The sequence below is a fragment of the Canis lupus genome, chromosome 13, assembly GCF_003254725.2.
Source record: "Canis lupus dingo isolate Sandy chromosome 13, ASM325472v2, whole genome shotgun sequence".
Taxonomy (NCBI): domain Eukaryota; kingdom Metazoa; phylum Chordata; class Mammalia; order Carnivora; family Canidae; genus Canis; species Canis lupus.
Genome location: NC_064255.1, coordinates 44,278,648 through 44,304,158, shown reverse-complemented (window position 1 = coordinate 44,304,158; position 25,511 = coordinate 44,278,648). Strand labels below are relative to the sequence as shown.

At 41.0% G+C, this 25,511-nt stretch overlaps 1 protein-coding gene and 1 long non-coding RNA gene across 2 annotated transcripts; one reads left to right on the top strand and one right to left on the bottom strand.

Moving 5' to 3' along the window:
• Positions 1-493: 493 nt before the first annotated feature.
• NIPAL1 (NIPA like domain containing 1) lies at positions 494-23,843 on the bottom strand. The gene is made up of 6 exons (XM_025435692.3): positions 23,702-23,843; positions 13,613-13,879; positions 9,002-9,058; positions 6,740-6,830; positions 5,059-5,219; positions 494-4,312 (listed from the first exon to the last, which is right to left on the bottom strand). Exons 1-6 carry the CDS (start codon positions 23,745-23,747, stop codon positions 3,693-3,695), a joined length of 1,242 nt encoding a protein of 413 aa, XP_025291477.1. The 5' UTR covers positions 23,748-23,843; the 3' UTR covers positions 494-3,692.
• On the top strand, positions 23,170-25,511 carry LOC118352673 (uncharacterized). Its single transcript, XR_004810206.2, has 3 exons — positions 23,170-23,266; positions 23,474-23,621; positions 24,788-25,511. It is a non-coding gene; the product is annotated as an uncharacterized LOC118352673 (long non-coding RNA).

Below are 25,511 nucleotides of genomic sequence, written 5' to 3'. Positions count from 1 at the left end.
GGCTAGAGGGAAATTCACTGAGGGTTTGTAAATGTAAATTTTAAAGTAATGCAATGCTACCAAATATTTTTATAATGCCTTCTCCCTCTTCCTCTGCTTCTTCAATTTGCTGAGTTTGCAAATATGACTTTAATATGAATGCAATGGTGCCAAGTAGTTTTATAACGCTTTCTCCTTTTAAATTTCTGAACTGAGAGATCTCGTTATACTGACTGCTTTGAACACCTGTCTTGTTCAATATAATCATGTAAAGATAAGACCGTTTCTCCTACCTTTGGTTCAGGTGCCAAATCAATTAGACAGGAAATGGTTTTGTAGAGAATCTCCTTCTAAAAGACAGATTTCTATTTCAAGGAAAATGACAGCAAAATTAACCTAAGTGCAGATTATTTTTTTAACCTCAAAACTTAAAAAGAATCTCAAATCTGAATGGGGATATTTTTGCCATTACATATACTTAACTTCAATAAATGAAACCTTGAACTCCAACAAGCATAATTAAACCACATTTTATTGCAAATAAAAAATACAGAAACATTTATTTAAAATTCATAAACCTTTAAAAATGAACAGTACGTATAAACATTTGAAAAATAGAAAATTGCAAGACTATAGAGTTTATTCAAAACAGTCAAGTGTTCTTAAGTACGTATCTTCATATGTATTCCTACAAATCACGTTTCCACAAAGTTTTGTTAGAAGGTGACAATTGCATTTTCAGTTCAGTTTTATGGGCTGTAAGGAAAAATATTTTTGTTGGATTCATTTTGTTTTGGTGTTGAGACAGTTACAATGATGGAGTTCATATTCTCCTGGATTATTTAAAACAAGCTAATGTGACACGACTTAAGATGAAGACTGTATGAAAATTGGCGACTAACGGTGTTTATCTAGTAATAAGACTATAAGAATCAAAATGTTGATTCAAAGAGAACTAAATTCTATTAAGTGCCTCACACATCAAGCATGATACAGGATACCTTCCATGTATGTCATTTAGTACTCTTAAAGGTGTTAATTGCATGCTGCTAAATCTAAAGACTTTTAAGAACATTCTCTGCAATCTGAACTAAAAGTGACCATTGACCTAAGAATAAAATTATGACCATTGACCTAATGTTGAAAATTAAAATAAAACCATGATATTCACAGAATTAGGGAAAGCTTTCAATCTGGCTGTGTGAAGACAGCTTTGTAACCCCTAATAGCCCATATGCAGATATTCACATAATAAATCTTAAGATATCTATGTGAGATAAAGACGTATCTATGTGAGTTAAGACTAACATAGTCTGAATACAGGGATCCAGCATTTTCTTCCTCCTTAGATAATATCTTCCTATTTGGGAAAAATTATTGTTTTATTTATTTATTTATTTTTATTATGAGTTTTAGATTTACGATAACACTTTGGCTTTTCAATGCATATACCCAGTAGGGATTTTTAGATTTTTAAAAATATTTCATTGTTTCTCTAACATGTTTCAACTTGTTAAATCTTTCTCAGCCTTTCTCCTGGGCATATATGTCAACACTGGTTCATTTTCCAATCCAGGATACACATGAGTTCTTGTGTTCCACGAACCTTTAGCCTGGGCTCAATATACCAAGGGCAAAGCTTTGTAATAGGTGACATTTAAGAAATACCTGACACTGGATCTCCCTGGAGTGGAGAACCACCACAGTCTCAGGTTGGATGCCATTAATTTCCTCACTATGAAAGTGTCCTGGAGGAATCAGTAGAAGTTTTCAATAGAAAAAAAAAAAAAACTTAAAAGAATTCCTATCATTTTTAAACACTACCTTTTCCAAAAACACTTTTCCTACAAACTTGAGTTCATAGCTTATATATCTGATATACAATTAAAGTGAAACGGCAATCAGCAGAGTAAACACATACTTGACCTGAGGTATCAACCCATGTATCTTTCATGGATTATCAATTTTCAAAAATGAGAACGCACTGAAGTGCACTCAACACTGAGCTGTGCTGGAAGAGACGTTGACAGCCCTTTGCAACTTCACGGTCATCTCAGGACATCCCTGGGAACATCAGTCAGAGCTCAACAGAACTGGGAAATGCTAAGGTCAGTTTAACAGGATTCTTGATAATAGAATTTACTATTATTACCTGGAATGGACTTGAGCTAGATTACAAACAAGCAAAACTAATAACATCTTATATTGGAACAGAAACATTAAATCAACTTGAAGAGTTTTTTGTTTTTGTTTTTGCCTTAATGTTGTAACTTTTTGGCTAGGATTTTTGTTTTAACAGAAATAAGTTTGGCCTGGAAATATGTAATTTCTTTCTCATGAAATCAGTGAGTGGTAAGTGTCCACAAACATTAAAGCCCGCCAACAATGTTATTCCTGCTGCACTTGGAGACGGTAAAATTATATGTGAAAGGTATTTTCCTGTAGCATTCCCTGAGGCCTCAATATTTTGTATTCTAGGAAGTAAACATTCCTTCCTATTCTCCCAAAATGCTTATCAATAAAACATATGGAGAATATAGTCAGGATGAAATTCAACAGAAAAAGACAATCTTCCACTTATTGTGGTAGGATATGTATAATTTTAAAAAGGTTAGTGACTAACTAGAATTTCCTTAATAAACGTGAAAAGTGCCAAATTCCAAGAGAACAATTATGATAACTCATTCAGGTTTTGGCAAAGATTTTTCTAATTGTTTCCAAACAGTCTGTGAAAAACTTAACCCTTTGGGGATTAGACATTTGAGAAAAATTGAAGTGTACAATATAATCTTAAAGTAATGTGCCAGTTATTTTTACAAAAGTCTCTCTGTCAACAGGAAAAATGGCCTTTGGTATAACAGAGAAAGGGACAAAGTGAATATAAGGAACTCCAAACATGAAATCACTTGGACTTCTCCAGAAACTCAATTTTGTCTTACATTGCTCAGGTCTGAGTTAAAAGAAGCCTTGAATGTAATCCATTTGCCTTTGTTTTTGTGAAAACAACAAAAAACCCCACTGTGTTTCATTTAACTATTTCTCTCCCTCCTCCACTCTTTTCTTTTGAATTGGTAATAAACTTTTCTCATATGGCAATAAATTACAATTCATAAGTCCTTCATGGGCTGTGTGTCCTGCACATTCTAGCCCACCAAGGAGCAGATTTCCAAGGCAGGCCTAATTTTTTTTTTAATGCTCTATCTACTCTTTAGCTATCTAGTTTAGAAAGAAGGACATTATAGAAGGTGGGGGGGAAGCATCAATAATCTCACTTCTCAGTTTTAATAATTTGAGACGATGACTCATCAGAGAATGATGGTTGATGCTCTACTTATCAGCACACAGTTAAGTTTATCTATGAATTACTAAGAATAGCAGCCAAAGAAATGAAGAGCCACCTGGCAGAGGCTAAAATATTATGACCAGAAGAGATTACTCAGAGACTCCTGTAACTCTTTAACTTCTTTTGTGCTTAGGGAATATTTCCGGTTTGTAGACATGCGAAACAGTAGAGGTCTTCTGGAGAAGGATCCAAACCTTGATTTTGAAATTTGATGGCCAAAAAGGAAGGCATTTTTGGGGGTGGTGGTGGGGGTTCACATCTAGATTATTAGTTAGAACTTTAAAAATGCCAGCTCTCCTAATATTTCTTCAAGAAATCAGATATTCCTTGTTCTCTCCAAGTATCTTATATTGGTTCAAATTCAAGGTTTCTAGAGACTTTGATCATCAGTCCTACTAAACAAGGTAATGTCATCACTGAATCCTGGGGTAGAACATTCTGTGTTCTCTAGTAAGACATATTTGTCTTCATTACCATTCAGAGAAAGGACTTCTTTCTGAGTAGTGGATGTCAGGTCACTCCAGGTAATGTCAGTGTGTTTAAAAGCATGTAGAAGGAAGATGCCATTGATAATGGTGAAGAATCCACTCAGGGTCCCGATGATATCTCCGGCTTTCATGCCGTACCATTCTTGGAATAAGATGACAGAGCAAGTTACTACCATGGATGTGAAAAATACGTAATAAATGGGAGTCACAAGAGCTGTATTAAAGGTGTCCAGTGCCTTGTTGAGATAGTTAATCTGTGTCATCACTGAAAGCACAAGTACGGCCAGCAAAACAAAGACCAGAGGATGCTTGTAAATTGGCTTCCATTCCAATAGTTCCTTAATGGCAATTCCCAGGCCCTTGACAGAAGAAACTGAAAATGCTCCAATCAATGAACAGATTGAAATGTAGACCAATATATTGGTCTGTCCCTTCTTGGGAGCCACGATCAAAATCAGCACTAACGAAATCACAGTTATGATCACAGCAAAGGAAATAAATCCTGTTTGGAAGAGAAAAGAATTAGACTTCAGAAAATGCTAATAGGATCCTATCTTTGAGAAATCTTGTTAGTCATGAGTTTAGAAGCGTAGGTGTTTCAGGAAGGGAAGTGAGATTAAATTAGAACAACAAAAACAAAACAACATTTTACTGCATGGCTCTCTGTATTTTACAATGGACTTTCACAAACATATCATTTGAATTTCACAGATAACACCGTGGCAGGTATCATCCGAATGACTTTTTTTTTAAGATTTTATTTATTTATTTATTTATTTATTTATTTATTTATTTATTTATGAGAGATCCAGAGAGAGAGAGAGGCAGAGACACAGGCAGAGGGAGAAGCAGGCTTCCCATGAGGAACCTGATGTGGACCCGATCAGGTGGATCCCAGGACCCTGGGATCACCACCTGAGCCAAAGGCAGATGCTCAACCACTGAGCTACCCAGGTGTCCCTGAATGACTTTATTTTCAGAGGGGGAAAGTGGCCAAAGTTTGAGTTGGAGTACATGCTTTTGCCTCTCCTAGTCCCATCTCCTTTTATTGTGTAGAGGACGCGCATGGATGGAATGCTAAGTTGTGTGTCACCTTTACACAAGACTTGTAATCCAGTCAAACCTTACTGCATCTCACAACCCACAACAGGGCCTGAAGAGAGCTTTTTACAGTATTATTACAAATTCATTTGATGAGGAGAGAAAGTGGAATAGAATCAGAGTGTTTCTTTTGGTTGAATCACAGACCTGGGTCTCTCAATTTCATTTCCATTTCATGCAAAGAAGTGACTTCCTCTTCTTGTGGGGCATGGATAACCATCACAGTTGACCCCAATATACTTAGTATGCAGCCTATTTTCCCATGAATGTTCAAGTGCTCATTTAAAAAGTAGGAAGACAATATTGCACTGTTGGGAGAAGAAAATAAAATCACTCTTATTTAATCAACATTGGATTCCATAGCAGCTCGGAAGTCACACTGTGGTACTGGCCACTCTACCCCAGTTGCCAATCAACTGATCGGAATATGCCCCAGGATGCTGAAAAACCTAATTAGTCTTAATACTCAGAAATGGTCAATTAAATCTGCTTAATTGCTTTTCTATCAAAAGAGTTTTAACAGACATTCTGTACCCATGGCATCTTCCCAAGAGAGGTCCCACTCAATTAACTTCCAGTTTCCCCATCTTCTCCCATAAACCCAAGCAAAATGGAAGATCTTTTACATCTTACTGGCATGACTGAGAATCTGTGTGTTCATGAAAGCTTCAAAGGAAGATACATGTCTAAAGAAGAGTCACTCTGTTCAGGGCTGATCTTTAGCTAGTATGTAAGGCACTACCATGCAGGTTGTCAAAATATTGAAGTATTTCCTTACCAGCTGCTACTGCCCTGATACCTACATTTATCCAATAGTCCCCACTACTGTGCCATGGCCCCAGGAAGTTCTGTTGGCACCACCATGGACTCCAGACTATGCTATCCTGCTGTTCTTCCAAATAGGTTTGCTGTGGCTCCCGCACACCAGCCTCCTTCCCTTGATGCCCTGGCACTCCCACCAGGGTATTACCTATGCCAATGTGCACCTGAGACCGTGGTCCGTTACCTGGGACCTTCTTAGAGTCATCCTCATGTGGCCACTTGTAAGGACACTAGCCTCAGCCAAAACACTGCTATTACTAAGAGTTCTGGTTCCACGCATAGTGCTATGCTAGTGGAACCTAGTGTTCTAGGTGTGCTGACTCATTTACTTCTCACAAGAGTCCTACAAAGAAGGTGAAGACGGTTGGCCTGGTCATAGGCTTTCTACTACAGGTGGATAATGAATGAAGACAAAAGAGATAGAAAAACACAACGAATAACACAGTCGCTCAGTTCTAAGCGTTCATGTGCCCATTGAACACATTCATTTGGGATCATAATAAAGACAACTAAAAAAAATGGGATCTGCACTCTATGAATATGAAAATTATTCCTGTTTCCAGGGCTAAAAGAAACGAAAAGGTCTCCAAACATAACTATCCAGCAAATAATGAAAGACTTTAAGTGAAAGTTGAAATTTAACCCAAACACTATGCTTTTCAAAGTCCTCTGATCACTATGGTCGTTAACCACTATGACGACAGAAAGGACTGAATGGACTGTGGTCATGTGTTCAGATGAGAGAGAGAGAAAAACCCACTAGACTTAGTTGAATAAACACAAACATAACACATGATTACTTTATGTTAGCAGGAAGCCAGGACCACTCTCATAGGTTTTCTAAATAACAATGACACAATTTATTCCCCGCTCCTACCGCTCTTTCTTGTGTCTTCTCAAATGAGTTGCATGATATTTTGAGATACGCTCAGCAACGTATTTCTTGTGGTTTAAATTCATCATGGCCCTGACATCTCTGCAGAAGCCGAGCTCTTTTCTCACGTACCTTATGAGCACACTCAGAGCCCCCAGCGGGGTGACCAAGGTGGCAGGTGCAAAAGCATAAGCTGCAAAATTCGCCGCTTCTCCGGCTCCCACTGGAAAGCAAGCCATGGTAGTCATGTGAGAGATGGACTTGTCAGGAAAGAAAAATGAATGACATAGGCAAAGTGGTGGACTTCTGTTCCAAAGATACTGACGGGGCCACTAAAAGGAACCATTTGACGTTGTTTGTCATGGAGGGTAGGGGAGGATTGGCACTAAGGGATGTAGCTAAACGGTGATTACCTGGTGATAGGAACTCAGCTGATGCAAAAAGGGGTGACAGATGAATACACGCTGTAAGTGACTTCTAGTAGAGATTTAGTTATGTCGCAACCAAAACCGTATTTGGTCACTTCTACAGAATCTAATTAGAGGTAGTTTGGGCCTAAGCAAAGAACTATTCTATTTGCTCAAGCATACCTGCTGGCAAATTAGAATGCTTTGCACAGATCTACTGACCTGGCAGGGGATAGCCAGAAATGCCTACCACAGGCCCAGGCAGCCGAGCGCCTCTGAACTGTAGATGATCCAGAAGCACCTTAGTGTGCTTAGAAGTATCAAGGAGATCCAAAGGGCTGTTTTAAAGTCATAAGGATGAGCTCCTGCGATCTTTGTCTTTTCTGAGGAACTCTAGACTTTGGTGAGATGATTTCTAGAGGGAAACTCCAAGGACAGGATTCTTGTCTTGGAGCTAAATTATTCTTATGGGTCACAACTGTACATTTGCCCACAGAATGTAGTATTTCATGAGGGCAACCTATGCCAAGAAGACACTAACATTGTAGAGAGGGCTTCTGGGACAGATAAAAGACACCAGAATATTTTTTCTTTTTCCCTCTGGTTGCTATGCTCCCCAGCCTTCCCTCTCCCCCGGCCAAATCTGCAGGAGTACTCAGGTTTAGGGAAAATATCATGAAACAGATAGAAGCTTCCAGAACAGAACAATTGGGAGACTGCTCTTCTAAGACGAGTCATGGCAATTTTCTTCAAATATGAACCTATCTTGAATACTTGATATTATTTATATTTTTATCTCTACAGACAGCTTTCCAGGAAAATATTAATTTCAGGATTGAAGTGCTGTATGTTTGTCACTAGGCAAAATCTCTAATGTCGTAGACTTTTGCTATTTCTCGCTTCAATACTAGCATGAACTTTGTACATGATGAGAATAAAACTGTAAATGTAGCCACATAACATTCTCCTTAGATCTTCATCCTATTGTGCGGGTAGAGGGTGGGGAGACACAAGGAGAGAGAGAAAAGGAGAAAAAAGAAATCATCCAAAATATCTATCGGGAATCTTCTCAGTACATTCCCTGTCAATTTTTATTCCGATGAAATAAGAAAACAGAAAACACCTAAACAACTGAAAGGGCTATACAGGTTTAAATCTAAATATTTTTATTTATCATTTTTTTAGATTCTAACATTAAAGTCATCCAATTCTGTTGCACAAGAGGACCACACAAGTCCTGAACTGTTTCAGTTGGTGTGGGAATCAATGAGAGTCGGAAGGCTTCTTGCTGCAGAGGGAGTCAGGTAGTGGGTGGTGAGGTTAAACTATAGTTTATGAGCTCCTGTCTTTGGGATTTAAGAAAAATCAGGGGAGTTAGGGGAGGAGACAGAAATCTGCAAAAGTGCCTGGGAGAGAGAGAACACTGTCTTCCCTTTGCACCCCATCTGAGCATTCATAGAGTGGTCTCCATCCAACAGTCTCATGTAGTCCTCAGGGCAAGTCTGGGAGGAGGGAGCGCTGACAACCTTCATCTTCTCTCCATTTGTTCGGAGCTAAGCAGCCAGAGGGGACTTTAATATACCCATGTTTTGGTCCTGACCAGGAAAATGTACCCACTCCTCAGAAGACATGCAGCAAGAATAGTCACAGATTCGAATTAGGAGCAGGGAAATGTGGGAAGAAGGCATTTTCCTCAATTGCTCTGGGGAGGAAGACCGAAGGAGAAGTGGGTGATAAGATATTTTAAATGTTAACTTTTCCCCTTGCATTCCGAGGCAGTGTCGAGAACATGGAGGTGCAGCGAGAAAAGAGGAGGAATTAATTCTAAAAATATATGACTTATTTTATATGTAAGATATTATACCCACACAAAAATTTCTAGACTTTCATGCCATCCTTCCTAGGAAGATAATCAATCTTGAACAATCCAGGGTGATTTATGTATCAATTTTCCAAGCACATGCTATTCTCACCAGTAAGGACTTACTTGAGAGTAATCCTGCCCACCAGAGCCATTCCTTGAGGTAAGAATGTCCACCTTGTCCTAAGAAAATAATAAAAATTACAATTAAATTCTAAACTGGAGGGAGAATGCTCGCAAAACTGATCACTAGGAGAGGGCCTGGAATATGGTTGGAGAAGCCAATACTTAAATGTGGAGCCACTTTCAGGCAGTGTTGAGCCTGAAAAGGCCCATCAGGTGACCCACCTCAGGACATCCACAGGCCCCACGTGACCATTGGGCTACTTACAACTAAGCACAGTTAACCAAAAACGAGAGAATTCCACACGTCCCCATATCTTCTCATCTTCCCCCCTTAAAAACAGGCCCTCTCCCCGCCCCCCACTACCTCATGGCAGACAGCCTCTCCTCTGCTGTCCTGCCCGCTGCTCCCTTGAGATGTATTTAATAAACTTCTGTCTCCTTTGTTCTGCTTCAGGTGGATCCTTTCACCTCCCACACCATTGGCTTCCACCCTATCATTGCCCCACATCTGGGGGCCCCCATCTGATCAAGAGACACGCCATTCAGACCTCACATTAAGGCCAACTCAGTAAAGCTAGTCTTCAGCTTACTTACTTGGCCATTTCTAAAGATCTTGGACTGCTTTCTACAGAAAGTTAAGTTTTTTCATTTGCAAGAAAATTTTATTTAATCACTAGGCTTACCATATTTATGCCAGCCACAGGTGTGGACACAGAATATCATACTTTATTTCAGCTACAGTTAAAATTAAATACAGAAACCCATAAATTGTAAATTATATCGGTACCTAATGAGGACCTCAAAGGGAAGAAGAAGATAGTTGACATAAGAGCTCTTGAGATTTTGGATAGTCAACCAGAGAATAACCAGCTTTAGCCAGCTGGACTCTCCTTATTCCTTACCTTGGTTGGCATTATGAAATTGAGTTTCTCTCTAATCCACTGACAAGGACAAAAAGGCAAAAAGGTTTCCTGAGGTATTTAAAGAGTTATATTCTCTGGACTGTAATCTGTGACCTAAAGTCATTGTTATGTTTGCCATAGGAAATGGAATTTTCTCACCAATTTTAATACACTCAATCCTATGTATTTGACCTCTCTGATTTTGTTATAATTAAACTAAACAGGATGTATTAGCGGTGAAGATTATCTTGCAAAGTGTTTATTTAGGATTTTCTTCTTACAGAATGTGCAAATGATTAAAATGGAGTATGAGTATTACAATTTCACAATCTGTCTTTAAAAAACTTGATGTATCATAAATAGTTTCTCATGTCCTTAATGGTTGAATGTTATTTCAAAATCTAGTATATCATTATTTACTTAACCTGTGTGCAGCTACACACATACACACACATGCACACTGTCTACATTTGTTCTCGTTATATAAAAACCTTAAATAAATATTCTGGTGTGTAACTATAGGTGGCATCCTTGTTCACATCTTAAGATAAATTTCCAGAAGTGGAATTAGTAGGTTATAAGACATTGACATTTTTAAGCTTTACCATATTGCTCTTAGGAAAGTTTGTACCCATTTATACTGCCTTCAGCAATGTTTGGGAAGGCGAATTATTTCCCAAAGTCCCTTACCAATATAGGGCCTTTTAAAGAAAAAGCAAAACTTTATGAAAATGGTAGGCTACAGGGGTGCCTGAGTGGCTGAGCTGGTTAAGCGTACAAGCATCTGACTCCTGATTTCAGCTGGGGTCACGATCTCAGGATCATGATCGGCTCTGTGCTGGGTGTGAAGCCTGCTTAAGATTCTCTCTCTCTCCCTCTGTCCCTGCCCTCACTTTCCCTAAAAAAAAAAAAAAGAAAAGAAAAAGAAAAAGAAAAAAGGAAAAAAAAGAAAAAAATAGTAGACAACAACCCCAGGAGCTCATTGTTATATGACGGTATGTCTTTTTGGTACTAGTAAAATAACAATTATTTATATATGTTTATTGGCCACTTGTATTTCTTATTTTGTGGGTTTCTTGTTTATGTATTTGCCTGTTTTATCTTAGGGTACTAATCTTTTTCTTATCAACTATGGTCACTCTTTATATGCTGTGCTGTGGGTCTTAATATCCTTTGTCATATATTTTGGAAACACCCCCCCCCCCCATATATATCATATGTCATTTGCTTTTTGGTTTCAGTTAAGGTGTTTCCATGTAGGATTTTTTTTTTTATCAATCCAGATAGTCTCTTCCTTTATACAGAATAGATTCTTCCTTTATCTGAATGCTTAGAAAGACCTTCTTTTAGTTTTTTTGAGAAAAATCATTTCATTTTAAGTTCCTGAATGGTAAGAAGTAGAACTCTTTACATTTTTTTCCTCTAATTTTTGCCAATTGTCTTAACACTTGTGATTGAATAATCCATCCTTTCTCCAGTGGATTGAAATGCCGCTTTCAAAAATTGCATATTAAATTGTTATATATACTTGGCAATTGTCTTTCACTATTTTGTTTATCTTTTTTAGTGCCAGTACCAAACTGTTTCAATTAAGATAGCATTATAGTATGTTTTATTTCTGATAGTGCAAATCTCCTCCAATAGTACTTTTATACATTTGTTTGCAACTTGTAGTCATTTTTCTATATGAACCTTTGAATAATACTTAGCTCTTTTATGATATTCTTGAAAAGAATGAACAGAATCTCAGAGGAAAGAGTTCAGTTCCCAAGAAACAGTGAGAGCTTAACAAAGTAAACCTTTATCTGGAATACATATGCATTAAGGTGGGACTGTGGAAACAACGCACTGAAGATTTACAGTGACACCTGGAAGTTCCTTCTAATGTGCATATAAATACAATCATGGAAGATTTTTGTATTACCTGTTTCATGGCCTTAGGGATTTAACGAACCAAATGAAAACTGATGAATCTGTTCACATCCCATCCTTTATATCTAGGTAAGATAAAATCTATTCTCATTTTCAAGGTGGAACTTTACACGTCCATACTTCTTAAGCCACGTTTAAAGAAATCATCTCTTAACTATTCTTGAATGTTTGCCTTGATGCACAGAAAGCTTTTTAAAAAATAGACACTGGGGGTGCTTGGGTGGCTCAGTGGTTGAGCATCTGCCTTTGGCTCCGGTCATGATCCTGGGATCCTGGGATCGAGTACCGCATGGGACGGTGGGGCGGGGTGGGGGGAGGGGGACTGCTTCTCCCTCTGCCGGTGTCTCTGCCTCTCTCTGTGTCTTTCATGAATAAATAAATAAAATCTTTAAAAAAAAATAGACACAGTAAGGACTTTTGTTTACATGGTCATGCACTGATGCTTAGATGTTCTAATATCTAATATGGCCACAGTGGTCTTGATAGCCAAAGTCATTTTTTTCCCACCTTAGGAACCTACACCAAAACAACCCTATGGAGAGATGTCAAGCTACTGTGTGTGTGAATGAACATTCTGTTTTGTTTCACACCTGGATGCTGGATATCTATCTTGGATTGTATATTGTGTTTGTGTATTTATGCTTTGATTCATTGTAACTTCTCATGTTTCATGTTATACAATTGATTTGCATTGAACATAAGCTGTAAATAAAAAGAAATGTCTGAAAGAGAAAAAAATACAGGAGAGTAGCCCTCATGTTAAGTATTCTGATGAACAAAAAATAAAAAAGGGAGATAAGGAAACTTTTAGAGGTTATATATGTTTATTATCTTGATTATGGTGATGGTATCATGGGTATGTCCTTATGTCCAAGCTCCTCAAATTGTATATGATAAACATGTGAAATATTTATGACTATACATTAATAAAATGGAAAAAAAAGAATGAGTAGAAATTCATGGTTAATGAAAGGGAGTCAAACTGAGTTACTCAGCAGCATGTGAACTGTCACTATAAATAGCAACCTAATTCTATTGCTATCCATTTATTGATTTAAGAAATATTTATTGGGTCCCATGGAAAAGGTTCTTGCTCTTGTGCATCTACTATCAATAAACAAATAATAAATGTACAGTGACAGGTTATTTCGGGTACCATGAAGGAAACCCCTAGAGCCATGATAGAGAGTAACGGGGATGGTGGTGAGGGGCACCTCCCCAGAGAGGAAGACCAGCGAAGGTGATGATACCTAAGCTGAAGTCTGAAGGATGAGTTAGCCAAAGGAAGGCAGGGAGAAGAGAGTTCCAGACAAAGGGAAAGGACCTTGAGGCGACAAAGAACTCAGTCTACTCCAGGAACCACAGAAAAGTAGGTAACAGGGAGGGTAGCAGAGGACACAGCTGGAGAGGTTGCAAGGGCCATGCTGCACAGACTGTTGAAGGCTGTTAGGGTTTTATTCTGAGTGCAAAGAAAAGCCACCGACGTTTTAAGCAGGAAGGCAGCGTCTGACCTTGAACACTGAAAACTGCACGCAAAAGCTATGAAAGAAGAACTCATACCACACTCTAAACCTCTGGAAACAGGAACTTCAGTTTCACCCGAAAGGAGCCCCAGCTGGCTCAATCCTGGAAGCTGCAGGGCAGATTTGCTAAGCACAGAGACAGGCCTGAGAGAGAGACAGTAAAGCATTATTACGGTAGCACTGAGGTCTCACAACAGGATTATTTGTGCAGTTGCTGCCGAGGCCTGACTTGGCTAGTTGCATCCGTTTCTTACCGGCTCTGGTAACGCCCTTCTTGGCCAGTTGCAAAAGGCCCTTCTTTTTCAGTATGAAGCTGGAGCCAATAAAAATACTGGAACTTACTGCCAGCCCCAGGCCTACATACAGACTGTACTTGTTTTCTACTTTTGCAGAAATGCCCAAGTTGCTTATGCTGGAGTTCAGGTCCTCGTAGAGGATGGGAGAAGCCACCGGCTGTGACACATTGGTGATCTCACACCAGGCCTGGGAGGAGTTGGGGCAGACCAGAGACAGCACGTAGCCTGGAAAAAAGGGAAAGAAGGAAACATCAACAAACACAAAAGAAAGATACACTGAATGTACTCCTTTTCTGCAAGAAAGAAACCTGAGTGGACAGTACTGACACCGCTTAACCACGTGGAGGAAAGTTCTCAGCCAGCGGTCCACACGCCTGTGGACATGTCCAGTTTGGTTCACACAGGTTCTTTTTTTTTTTTTTAAAGATTTATTTATTTATTTTTATTTATGATAGACACAGAGAGAGAGAGAAAGAGGCAGAGACACAGGAGGAGGGAGAAGCAGGCCCCATGCCGGGAGCCTGACGTGGGACTTGATCCCGGGACTCCAGGATCACGCCCTGGGCCAAAGGCAGGCCCCAAACCGCTGAGCCACCCAGGGATCCCCTCACACAGGTTCTTAAAAGCGTTTGAGAAATTGTTCAGTTGTCATCATTTCAAAATGAGAGATTTCACCTGAAAGTCTCCCTTCCTCTTATAAATTGGAGAATCTGGCCTTACTTGCTTGACTCTTTGTTCCAGCAAAACAGCAACGTATGAGAGTAGCAAGAGTAGCATGTAGCTGTCTACACCTGAAGTGGGCTCAGCTAATTCATCACAGCCCCCGAGACCCACCTCCGGCCTTCACATGATCTGCACAGCTCCAGGAAAGTAGTGTTCGTGATGCCTGAGTGTAGGGCCAGGCATGGCAATCCACCGGTGGGCATGTAACAGAAGATTTAGCTAACCCATCTGGTGGGGTGATAGTGCATTTCAGAAGATGTGTTTAAAAGGGGGTTTGGGGAAAAAAAGTGGGTTTGGTTTCCGTACCACTTTCCCTGAAAAGAATGATTTTTTTAGCTTTCCAAATCTGCCTTCTAAACAAAATAAAATCCAGTAAAAAGAAAAAAAAAAAAAAAGAATTAAACATCGGTAGGCTTTTCTTAGACCAAGACTCAAATAAACATATAAATCTACTGAACCAGACCCATTATTATAAAGGCCTTGGAATTTTACATCTAAACCCCTAAAACGCAAAATGAACCCACTGTAGACAATATAAGGAACTTTTAAATCTGTTCTCCACTTGAAAAGGTAGCTGTCAACAAGGTGATATTGTGACTAGATTTTCTGACCCTCTTCTCAACTTTTTTCTTCCCCTTTTATTTTTTAAAGTTTTGTTTAAATTCAATTAATTAACATATAGTGTATCATGGGTTCTGGAGATAGAGTTTAGTGACGCATCAGTTGCATATAACACCCAGTGCTCATTTCATGGAGTGCCCTCCTTAAAGCCCATCACCCAATTACTCCATCCCTCCCTCTACCTCCCCTCCAGCAACCCCCAGTTTGTTTCCTATAGCTAAGAGTCTCTTATGGATTGTCTCTCTCTCTGGTTTTGTCTTATTTCATTTTTCCCTCCCTTCCCCTATGATCCTTTGTTTTGTTTCTTAAACTCCACATATGAGTGAGATCATATGATAATTGTCTTTCTGTTTGACTTATTTCACTTAGCAAATACTTTCTGGTTCTATTCATGTTGTTGCCAATGGTAAGATTTCATTTTTCTTAATGGCTGAGTAATATTCTTTTGTATATATATAGACACCACATCTTCTTTACCCATTCATCTGTTGATGGACATCTGGGCTCCTTCCATAGTCTGGCTACTGTGGACATTGCTGCTATGAACATTGGGGTGCAGGTGACCCTTCAGATCACTACATTTGTATCATTTAGATAAATACCTTGTAGTGCAATTGCTAGGTCATAGGGTATTTATTTTTAACTCTTTGGGGAATGGCCATACTGTTTTCCACAGTGGCTGCACCAGTTTGTATTCCCACCAATAGTGTACGAGGGTTCCCCTTTCTTTGCATCCTCTCCAACATTTGTTGCTTCCTGACTTGCTAATTTTAGCCATTCTCACTGGTGTGAGGTGGTATCTCATTCTGGTTTTGATCTATATTTCCCTGATGCTGAGCATTTTTTCACGTATCTGTTGGCCATTTGTATGTCTTCTTTGGAGAAGTGTCTATTCATGTCTTCTGCCCATTTCTTGACTGGATTATTTGTTTTTGGGGGGGTTGAGCTTGATAAGTGCTTTATAGATCTGGATACTAGCCCTTTATCTGATAAAACATTTGCAAATATCTTCTTCTATTCTGTAGGTTTTCTTTTGGCTTTATCAACTGTTTCCTTTGATGTACAAAAAGCTTTTTATCTTGATGAAGTCCCAATATCCATTTCCTTTACTTTTCTATTTTTAAAGATTTGTTTACTTATTTTACAGAGAGAGAAAGCATGAGTGGGAGGGGCAGAGAGAGAGGAAGAGAGACTCTCAAGCAGACTCCGAGCTCAGCATGAAGCCCAACACAAGGCTCAATCTCATGATCCTGAGATCATGACCTGAGCCAAAATCAATTGTTGGATGCTCAACCAACTGCACTACCTGGGTGTCCCATTATTTTATTTCAAGTATAATTAACATACGTGTTACATTAATTCATTTTTTTCTTTTTCTTTTTAGTTTTATTTTTTCTTTGAAAAAGCACATTTTCCCACTCTGAATTATTCTAAACAAAAAAGGCAAAGAATAATGAATCAACTCCAATTTTAGAATGCAATGAAAAAAATTAGTTTTACATCTCAAAAATCCTAAGAAGGCATATGATCAACAAAAGATAGTTTGATCAAATGATATCTTAGGGACAAAGTTTTGGTAACTGGACCTATGCCTCCCTGGCAAAATATTATGCAGTTATCTGAATTTACCACTTACAAAGTTAAGAAACAATGATAAAGTTCAGGTCCCTAAAAAGGTAAAATAATTGAATTCAAGCTTTTCATGATTATTATTTCACTTATTTCGATAAATTGAAAATGAATCAACTTTGTTTCAAAGGTACAGAAGAAACTCTAAGTCAAAACTTCTAAATATTCCAAGGAGAATTATGTGACTTTAGGGATATTCAGTAACATTGAGGGATCTCCAGGCAGGTTGTTTTAATAAGAATTGCTGCAAATTTTCAAATAAGCCAGCCCTTAGCAATCGTGTTCCTGTCACTGTCCAGCTCATCTAAACCCAAGAATGGATTTTCATAGTAAGAATTTCCATTACATTCATTCCTGAGAAAACATCTGACTTGACCTGCTAGTGAATTCCATGACTGCACTGGTGTTACTTATTATGTATTTAACATAACCATTCCAAAACTCCATCTCTGAAAACAGTGTGGGAAGGTCTCATTCCAGTGGAACAATATTCTTTCTAGGCTGTTGACATAGCAAACTATTTCCAACCTTTCAGGGGGTGTGGGGGCAGAGGGTGATAAGGGAAAGCAAATAATCTTTGTTGGATTTTGTAAGTTCCTATTGCAAACAGTAGCTATTAATGCTGTAAGTTTTATGGCAGGAAAAATAATAAAAATTGTATCAAGTTTTTGACCTTAGAACTTAAATTGTTTTATGTTCTGGGTGACTGTTGAGGAGTGGTGCTACAGCAGATGTGACTGAAGGAGGGAGTGGGGGAGACAAGGATGGGTTGGGGCCGTGGAATGGGAGGCCAGATACAAACCGATGGGTGAAGTAGAATGTGTGCACAGGGTTTCAGAGGAATTGGGAGATAGTGGAGTTGGCTTCTTAAGATTCTAGTAAGCAAAGTTATTATCCAGGGAGTTTAAACTTTATTCAACATAGAGAAAATCTATTACTATTACATTCATTATATATATATTTTTACATTCACTATATTTTATTTTAATAGACACTATAATAGCCCTCCAAGTGGCTGTCCCAACTTATACTCCTGCCACCAGGGAGCAAGTATGACTTCTTTGGTATAGTTATTATTAGTTTTTCTAAATATTGAGTAATTAAAAAAATATTGAGTAATTAATATTTAGGAAGTATGTGTCAGTTATAAAGAAACATAATTCAATATACACCAATGTGTCAACCACCTAGTTTAAGAAATAAAATATTACCTTTCAGAAGTAATAACTATCCTGATTTCCTGCATAAGATCCCTTTTCTTAAAAAAAAATGATTTCCCTTTTATGGCTATATCTTTAAATAATTGTTTAGTTTTGCTCCTGCACTTTATAAAATGTAAATTATACAGTATGTATTCTTTGGGGGGGGGGCTTGCTTGTTTTTGAGATTTATCACTGTTGATGCATGTGGCTGTAGGATTTGTTTTTGCCCACTGTTCTACAGAGCTCCACTGGATGATGATCTCACAACTGATTTTCCTATTTTACAATTGGTGGATATCTGAGCAATATACGATGTTCTTATTCTCACAAGGAGCACTGCTAACATTCTTCGTTATGATGAAACACATGCACTAATGATACTTGACAGTTTTTGACTCCATAAAAACAGTAGCTTCGTTTGAACTTAATACATATCGTCCATATAAAAGGCCTTGCCTCACCTTGAGCTCTGTTACTATCTATAATCATGGACAAGTTGAATATTTCTTCTTGATTTCAGTTTCCTCATCTCTGAAATAAGGGAGTTTGACTCAGTGATTCCATTGATGCCTTCTATAATTCTGTGATTTGATCATGTGCTATCTCTGTTCCCAGAGTAATTTACTTACAATCCCAGTGGCTCATAAATGTTGCTGATACACCAGATTTAAACTCATGGGCACTTGTAGTTGAAAGACGTTTTAAAGAAACTGATGCCAAGATATTAAGTGACTTGCCAAAGCCCTATAATTGTCAAAATCACAGCCAAGCAGCAACCCAATTCCCAGGCCAGTATTCTTTTTATGTCAGAAAGGTAAAAACATAAAGTACAAATAAAGTCAGTTAAAAGTCATTACTAATGTTTATACAAAGATGAAAAACTTTGAATAATTTTTTTCAAGTACGATTTGCCTATAGAGAGAGAATAATAATTTTTTTTCAGTTTATTACATACGGTAGGAAAGCTGACTCCTAAGAAGTCAATGATGGCATAAACTTGCATTTTTAACCACTGCAAGATATTTCCAGTTTGAGGAAACCATTGTCTCATCATCTATTTTACGTGTTTGTTTAATTTGTTATTCAGCAAATAGTTACTCCCTTACCCCTCCTGATGTGGGCAGACTATTCTTTCCCCTGATGTCAAGGCTGAAAGTGAGTTGGTGGCCAATGGGACAGCCACAGAGGTGATAGGAGGACAGGCTTCACATGCACTTATGTACTTATATTTACTCTCTTGTGCCTCTGTCTAGCTCAGGAATAGAGCTTCCCTAAGGAGCTGCTGCCCCTTCAGCCTGAGCTCCAGAATGAAACACATGGAGCAGATCCAAGCTCACCCCACACGAAGGAGCCCGATGCAGAGACACCCAGGTGAACCCAGGCTAGATCATTCAACCACCAGCTGACCTACAGACTCATAGGCAAGAATATATGATTGTTTTCAGCTACTGAGTTGGGGGCTGTGTATTACGTAGCTATAGCTGACTGATACACCTGCCTATTCCCATTAGCATAGGGAAAAAAAATCAATGACTCTCTTTACATCTCCTGAAATGTATTCTCCAAACATCAGCCAGTGTGAATCAGATTATGTCACTCCTCTGCTTAGTTTCTTTTCATTGCAATGATAAGAAAATCTAAACTAATCCTGGCCTCTTTAAAAGCTTTCCATGAAAAATAAATAAATAAATAAAAGCTTTCCATGCGCTGAAGCTTGCTCACCTCTGACATCATATTGATACCTCTTTCTCACTCATTCTCTGAAATAACATTAGCTGTCTTCTTACTCACTAGTTCAACCATTATTGAGTATGCACTGTCTGGCATTTTCTAGAAACTGGGAATACAATGGTAAATAAAATAGAATTCCTGCTCTCATATTTATTCTAATGAGGGGAACAAAATAAACAAGTGAACTAATAACTATATAAAACGTTGAGTGCCATGGAAAGCAGTAAAAGTAGCATAAAAGAATTTTTTTTAATTAAATGGACAAACTCACTGCTATGTATAACAAAAACCCTGAGGCAAGAATGTGCTTGAGGCTGACTGGGGTGATAGCCTGAGATGAGGTCAAAGTATAGCAGGAGGCAAGATCAGGTGAAATGAATCTTTAGATTAGTAGGTCCAATCTTGTCATTTCTCCCTCTAAAATTTTACAATGGCTTCCCTTCTCATTTAGGAAAAATCTAAAACCTCCACTACAATCAAAAAGGGCCTACAGAATCCTGCCTCCAGGTATCTCTCTAACCACATTCCCTACAATTGTGGGTTTTTCTTTTTTTAATTTGCCCTGTTCCTTTCATAGGCCAAATTCCTTCTCACCTCAAAGCCTTGGTTGTTGCAGGCAGAGCTAACCCCTCCTCATTGAGTCTCTATTTATTTATTTTTAAAGATTTTACTTATTTAAGAGAGAGAGAGAGAGAGAGAGAGAGCGTGCGCGCGTGAGCCAGAGAGCACAAGCAGGAGGAACAGCAGAGGGAGAGGGAAAGGAGGCTCTCCAGTGAGCAGGGAACCCAAAGTGGGGCTCGATCCCAGGACCCTAGGATCATGACCTGAACTAAAGGCAGATGCTTAACATACTGAGCCACCCAGGTGTCCCATGAGTCTCACTTTAAAATGTCACTTCCTGAGGCACCTGGGTGGCTCAGTTGGCTAAACAACCAACTGTTGATTTTAGCTCAGGTCATGATCTCAGGGTCCTAGTATTGAGCCCCCTGTCAGGCTCCACACTCAAAGCCTAGTCTGCTTGAGGATTCTCTCTCTCTCCTTCTCCCGTTGCCTCTCCCTGCCAGCACTTGCAGTCTCTCTCTCAAACAAATAAATCTTAAAAAATAAATAAACAAGGTCTTACCACTATCAACATGTTTGGAAGCCAAGTATTCTAGGACTGCTGACCATCAGACTTCCTACATAAACTGCTGCTCTTTTCATACTTTACAATCTGAATATCACTAAAGTTATTCAATTGTTAAAGATAAAATAGATAAGAACTTATAAAACTCAACACCTGCAAAACAAATAATCCAGTTAAAAACAGGCAGAAGACATGAACAGACATTTCTCTGAAGAGGACATCGAGATAATCAGCAGACACATGAAAAGACGTTCATTATCACTTATCATCAGGGAAATGCAAATCAAAACTACGAGATAACACGCCGGTCAGAATGGCTAAAATTAACAACGTAAGAAACAACAGGTGTTGGCCAGGATGTGGAGAAAGGGGAACCCTCTTGCGCTGTTGGTGGGAATGCAAACTGGTGCAGCCACTGTGGAACACAGTACGGAAGTTCCTCAAAATGTAAAAAATAGAGCTACCCTACAATCCAGTATATAAATACACTAATTCAAAGGGAAACAGACACCCCTATATTTATAGCAGCATTATTTACAATAGCCAAATTATGGAAGCAGCATGAGTGACCACTGATTGATGAATGGATAGAAATGGAGCATATATATATATATATATATATATATATATATATATATATGGTATACATATATGTGTGTGTGTATATATATGGGATATTACTCAGCCGTAACAAAGAATGCAATCTTGCCATTTCCAATGACATAGATGGATCTAGAGAGCATAATGCTAAGCAAAATAAGTCAGTTGCAGAAAGGCAAATAGCATATGGTTTCACTCATATGTAGAATTTAAGCAACAAAACAAACAAGCAAAGGAGGTAAAAAGAGAAGAGAGATACACCAAGAAACAGACTTTTGGAGTGCCTGGGCGGTGAGGGGGGGGGGGGTTAGCGCTCAGTCGGTTAAGCATCTCTCTTTGGCTCAGGTCATGATCATGGGGTTGTGGGATCGAGCCCCCTTGTGGGGCTTCTCACTTAGTGAGGATCTGCTTCTACCTCTCCCTCTGCTCCCTCCACCCCCCGCTCATGCTTTCTCTCTCTTTCTTTCTGCATGGGAAGCTTACTAGAGCCTAGGCCTAGACTATCTTGAGGATCCCTCCACAGCCGCAAGCACGTCAGTGCCTGGCACATAGACTCCTGTCATCTGAACAAATAAATGAAAAAATCGAGGCTTTACTCCACGTCAAGCTCTGAACTATGTGCTTCATGTCATTTGACAACTGTACAAATTACTCCCATATCTCGATGAAGGCCCAAGGTTAAGTCATAGCTGAGATCGATGCCAAAGCCTAATCTCTTCCCACTGTTGATAAGGACTGTCTTTCCCACACAATTAATTATAATTAATCACAGGTATTAAGCACTGAGCCTGAGTATACCTTGTTGGAACTAAATGCATTGAGTAAAGCAGGAAAAACACTGAAGTTGGAATAAGCGAGTGTAATTCACAAAGCCTCCTTACTTACAGATCCCTGGGTAAACAGGGTGGACGGCTACCACAGTCTGACTTGCTGCTTTAGGAATTATTTAGACAAAGGTCATGCAACCTATCTAGGAAATAATTCCAGATCCAGCCGCTTTAGCAACCAGTTCCCAAACCTCAGCTTTTGAGCGGCACCTGAATTGTCCAGGCATTTTCTCCCTGTGTCCCCCACCACCCCCCGCACCGCCCTTGCTGCCAAAGTTTTGACTAGGTCACTGCCACCCCGCCCCCCAACTCTCTGGCCTCCTTTTTTTTTTTAGGCATCAAAGAACAATTGGGGCAGCCCGGGTGGCCCAGCGGTCTAGCGCCGCCTGCAGCCCAGGGCGTGACCGCGGAGACGCGGGATCGAGTCCCGCGTGGTGCTCCCTGCGCGGAGCCTGCTTCTCCCTCCTCTGCCTGGGTCTCTGCCTCTCTCTCTCTCTATGTATCTCTTATGAACAAATAAATAAAATCTTTTTTTTTTTTTTTTTTTTTTTTTTTTTTTTAAAGAACAATCTGGAGAAGCCCAAGATGGGAGGAAACCCGGGAAGTTGCCAGCAACTCGGGAAAGGCATTCTCGCCACGCCCCTCACCCCTCCCGCTCCTGGTCCTGCACCAGGTAAATCTGAGATCCGCCCCCGCCCGGGCTCGGCGAAAACTGTCACCTCGGCTGAGACACAACCTTCCTGGCTCCCAGGGGTTCCCGCCCCTGCTCCTTCTGGCCCCCGCGCGCCTTCTGCCCTGGGACTCCAGAAAGTCCGCCTGGGTTGTAAACACCTGGCGCAGGGCAGGTGGCCTCGCCCAGCGAGTTCTCAGGACCCGGCCGCGGCCGCGCGGGCAGGAACGGACCTGCTCCTCCCCCGAACCCCTCCCCCGTCCCCATCCCCCGTCCCCCATTCCCCGTCCCCCGTCCTCCTCCCGCGTCCCCCGTCCCCATCCCCCGTCCTCCTCCCCAGTGCCCATCCCCCGTCCCCGTCCTCCTCCCCCGTCCTCCTCCCCCGTCCCCATCCCCCGTCCCCCCGCCGCTTGGTCCCTCGTCCTAAGGAGCCAAGAAGTGACTCCGCGGCGAGTCAGACGCGAGGCCAGCAGGGCTGCAAAGGTTTGCGTCTGGAGGCGCAGGAGGGATGCGGGTCCCACGCCCCCCCCCCGAGGACCGTCCCCCCCCCCGACCCCGGGGCTCGCGCTCTGCCGGCCGGTGACTTCTCGCCGCGGGGGGCGGGGGGCGGGGGGCCGGAGCCAGCGTCCTTGGCAGGCGTGTCTCGGGGATCCGCCTCAGCACCCTGATGTCTCCCCGTCTGACACTCAGCACGCTGTCACTTAGAAGGGTCCACCCCCTGGGCCAGAGCGGGAGCCGCGGAAGTCGGTCTTGTCGGCGCGGGGCACCTGCGTGTGGGCACCGCCGGGTGATGCGCTACGAGTCGGGGGAGTCGGGGGAGTCGTTCCCTTCCCTGCAGGTACCGGGACGCCCCCCCCGCCCCGCGCGGGCTCATCGCCACCCAGATGCAGGCTCCCCGGGCTCGGGGCAGACACTCACCCTCTCGGCAGGGCTCTCCAGGCGGCAGCCTCACCTGTCCCCCCATGGCCCCCAGTCGGGGCTTCTCCCAGCAGACGCTCCCTCCTCCTGCGCCTCCTCCGCCTCCTCCGCCTCCTCCGCCTCCTCCGCCTCCTCCGCCTCCTCCTCCCGGGGCTGCTCCGCCGGCGGCCCCGCGAGGGGGCGGAGCTGCAGGGGCCCCGACTGGGGCGCGCTGGCCCCGCCCCCGGGCAGCCTCAGCCAATGGGGTGTGGCCTCCGCGCTAGCCCCGCCCCCGAGGCCGAGGCTGGGAGGTGGGGCCGGGCGCCGGGGCGGGGCTGCAGGGCTGCGGGGGCGGGGCCGGCTGGAGACGCGCTGGGGCCGCGGAGGTCCCGGGGCCAACTCTCCCTCCCTCTAGGGCGGCCCCGGCTGGGCCCCGGCCCCTTTCTAGCTTCTCCCGCGGTCCAAAAAAGTTTTGCCGAGGCCCTGCTGCGGACGTTAGGTACGTGGCTGGCCTTTGGCTTTCTGCTCTGGGTACCATGCTAATATTGATTATTATTATTTTTAACAGATTTTGCACGCCTGTTGCAATCAGATTCTCCCCGCGATCCCTCAGCTTCAAACTCGTCCCCCAACACCTCCCCGCACTCCCTTTTTTGAAGTCATGCAGTTATTTGCAATAAATCCTAAAGCAGAGGCAATGCTCAAGTTCAAACGGCTTATTCCCACAAAGCAGTAATAGCTAACATTTCTGGTATTCTTGCCTTGCCATGCATACGTAGGCACTTTGTATTAACCCTAAATCTCACAATCTAGTCTATAAATGGCTACTTTTTGCAGATGAGGGATCAGAGGCAAAGGGAAGGTTAAGTAACTTAACCAACTAGTTAGTTTAAGCAGTAGGTCCTTATGCAAAGCGAAATGGGTATCATTCCTGCTAAAACCTTCCTGGCAGGAAGGAGGTGCCTCTGTGCTCTGGGACTTCAACAAAGGAGAAAAAAGTCTCTCCTCGGCTCACCTTGCCTTTGCTCTATGTATAAACAGTGCTATTAACTTTATTACCTAAGAGTTTCATAGCAGCGGCCTCAATCTTGCTTTTCTTGTTCCTAGGCTGATGAAGAAGAGTTAAGAACAGTCAGTTCAACAAAACAAGGCACACACTTTTGCATGTGGATGGCTTGATGGGGAAGAAATAGCATGGGGAGAATGGGTGAAAGTTGGAAGAGAGGGAGATTTATGCCAAATTTGGATAATAAGCTTAAAACTTGGATTTCTATTTAAACGTTTTGTTTGAACATCAAGCTTGAAAGTTTTGCCTTTATTAAAAATGATTGTTGATGATAGTAAATGTGATCTAAAATATTATTTATGATTTAGCAGTGATAGAGCATTTATGTGAGCAAGCACTATTCTAAGCACTTATAAATATTTGCTTTTTGAATCATCATTATGGATTGATACAATACGAATATTAATCCCTACTTTAGAGATAAGGAAAGAGAGGCGCATAAAAATTAACTTGTTTATGGACACCTAGCTGGCAAGTGGTGGAGCTGGGATGCTAACTAATGCTCTTAACCCATTTGCTGATTGCATTTTTTTTTAAACAAAACAAAAACAACAACACTAAAAACGTACCACCCAGATCATTTCTTCTAAGAATTGAATTCCAGTTTCTTACTTGGGTCTATTTTAGGTAGGAGGCACTTTGCTGTAATTCTTGTTTTTCATTTCTGAAAATAAGGAGAAAAACACTCAGGAAAAAATACTTAAACTGATTTAGGATCCTTGTTTTCTCAGTTTAAATGTTGCCTAGCAGAACTTTATATGGCCT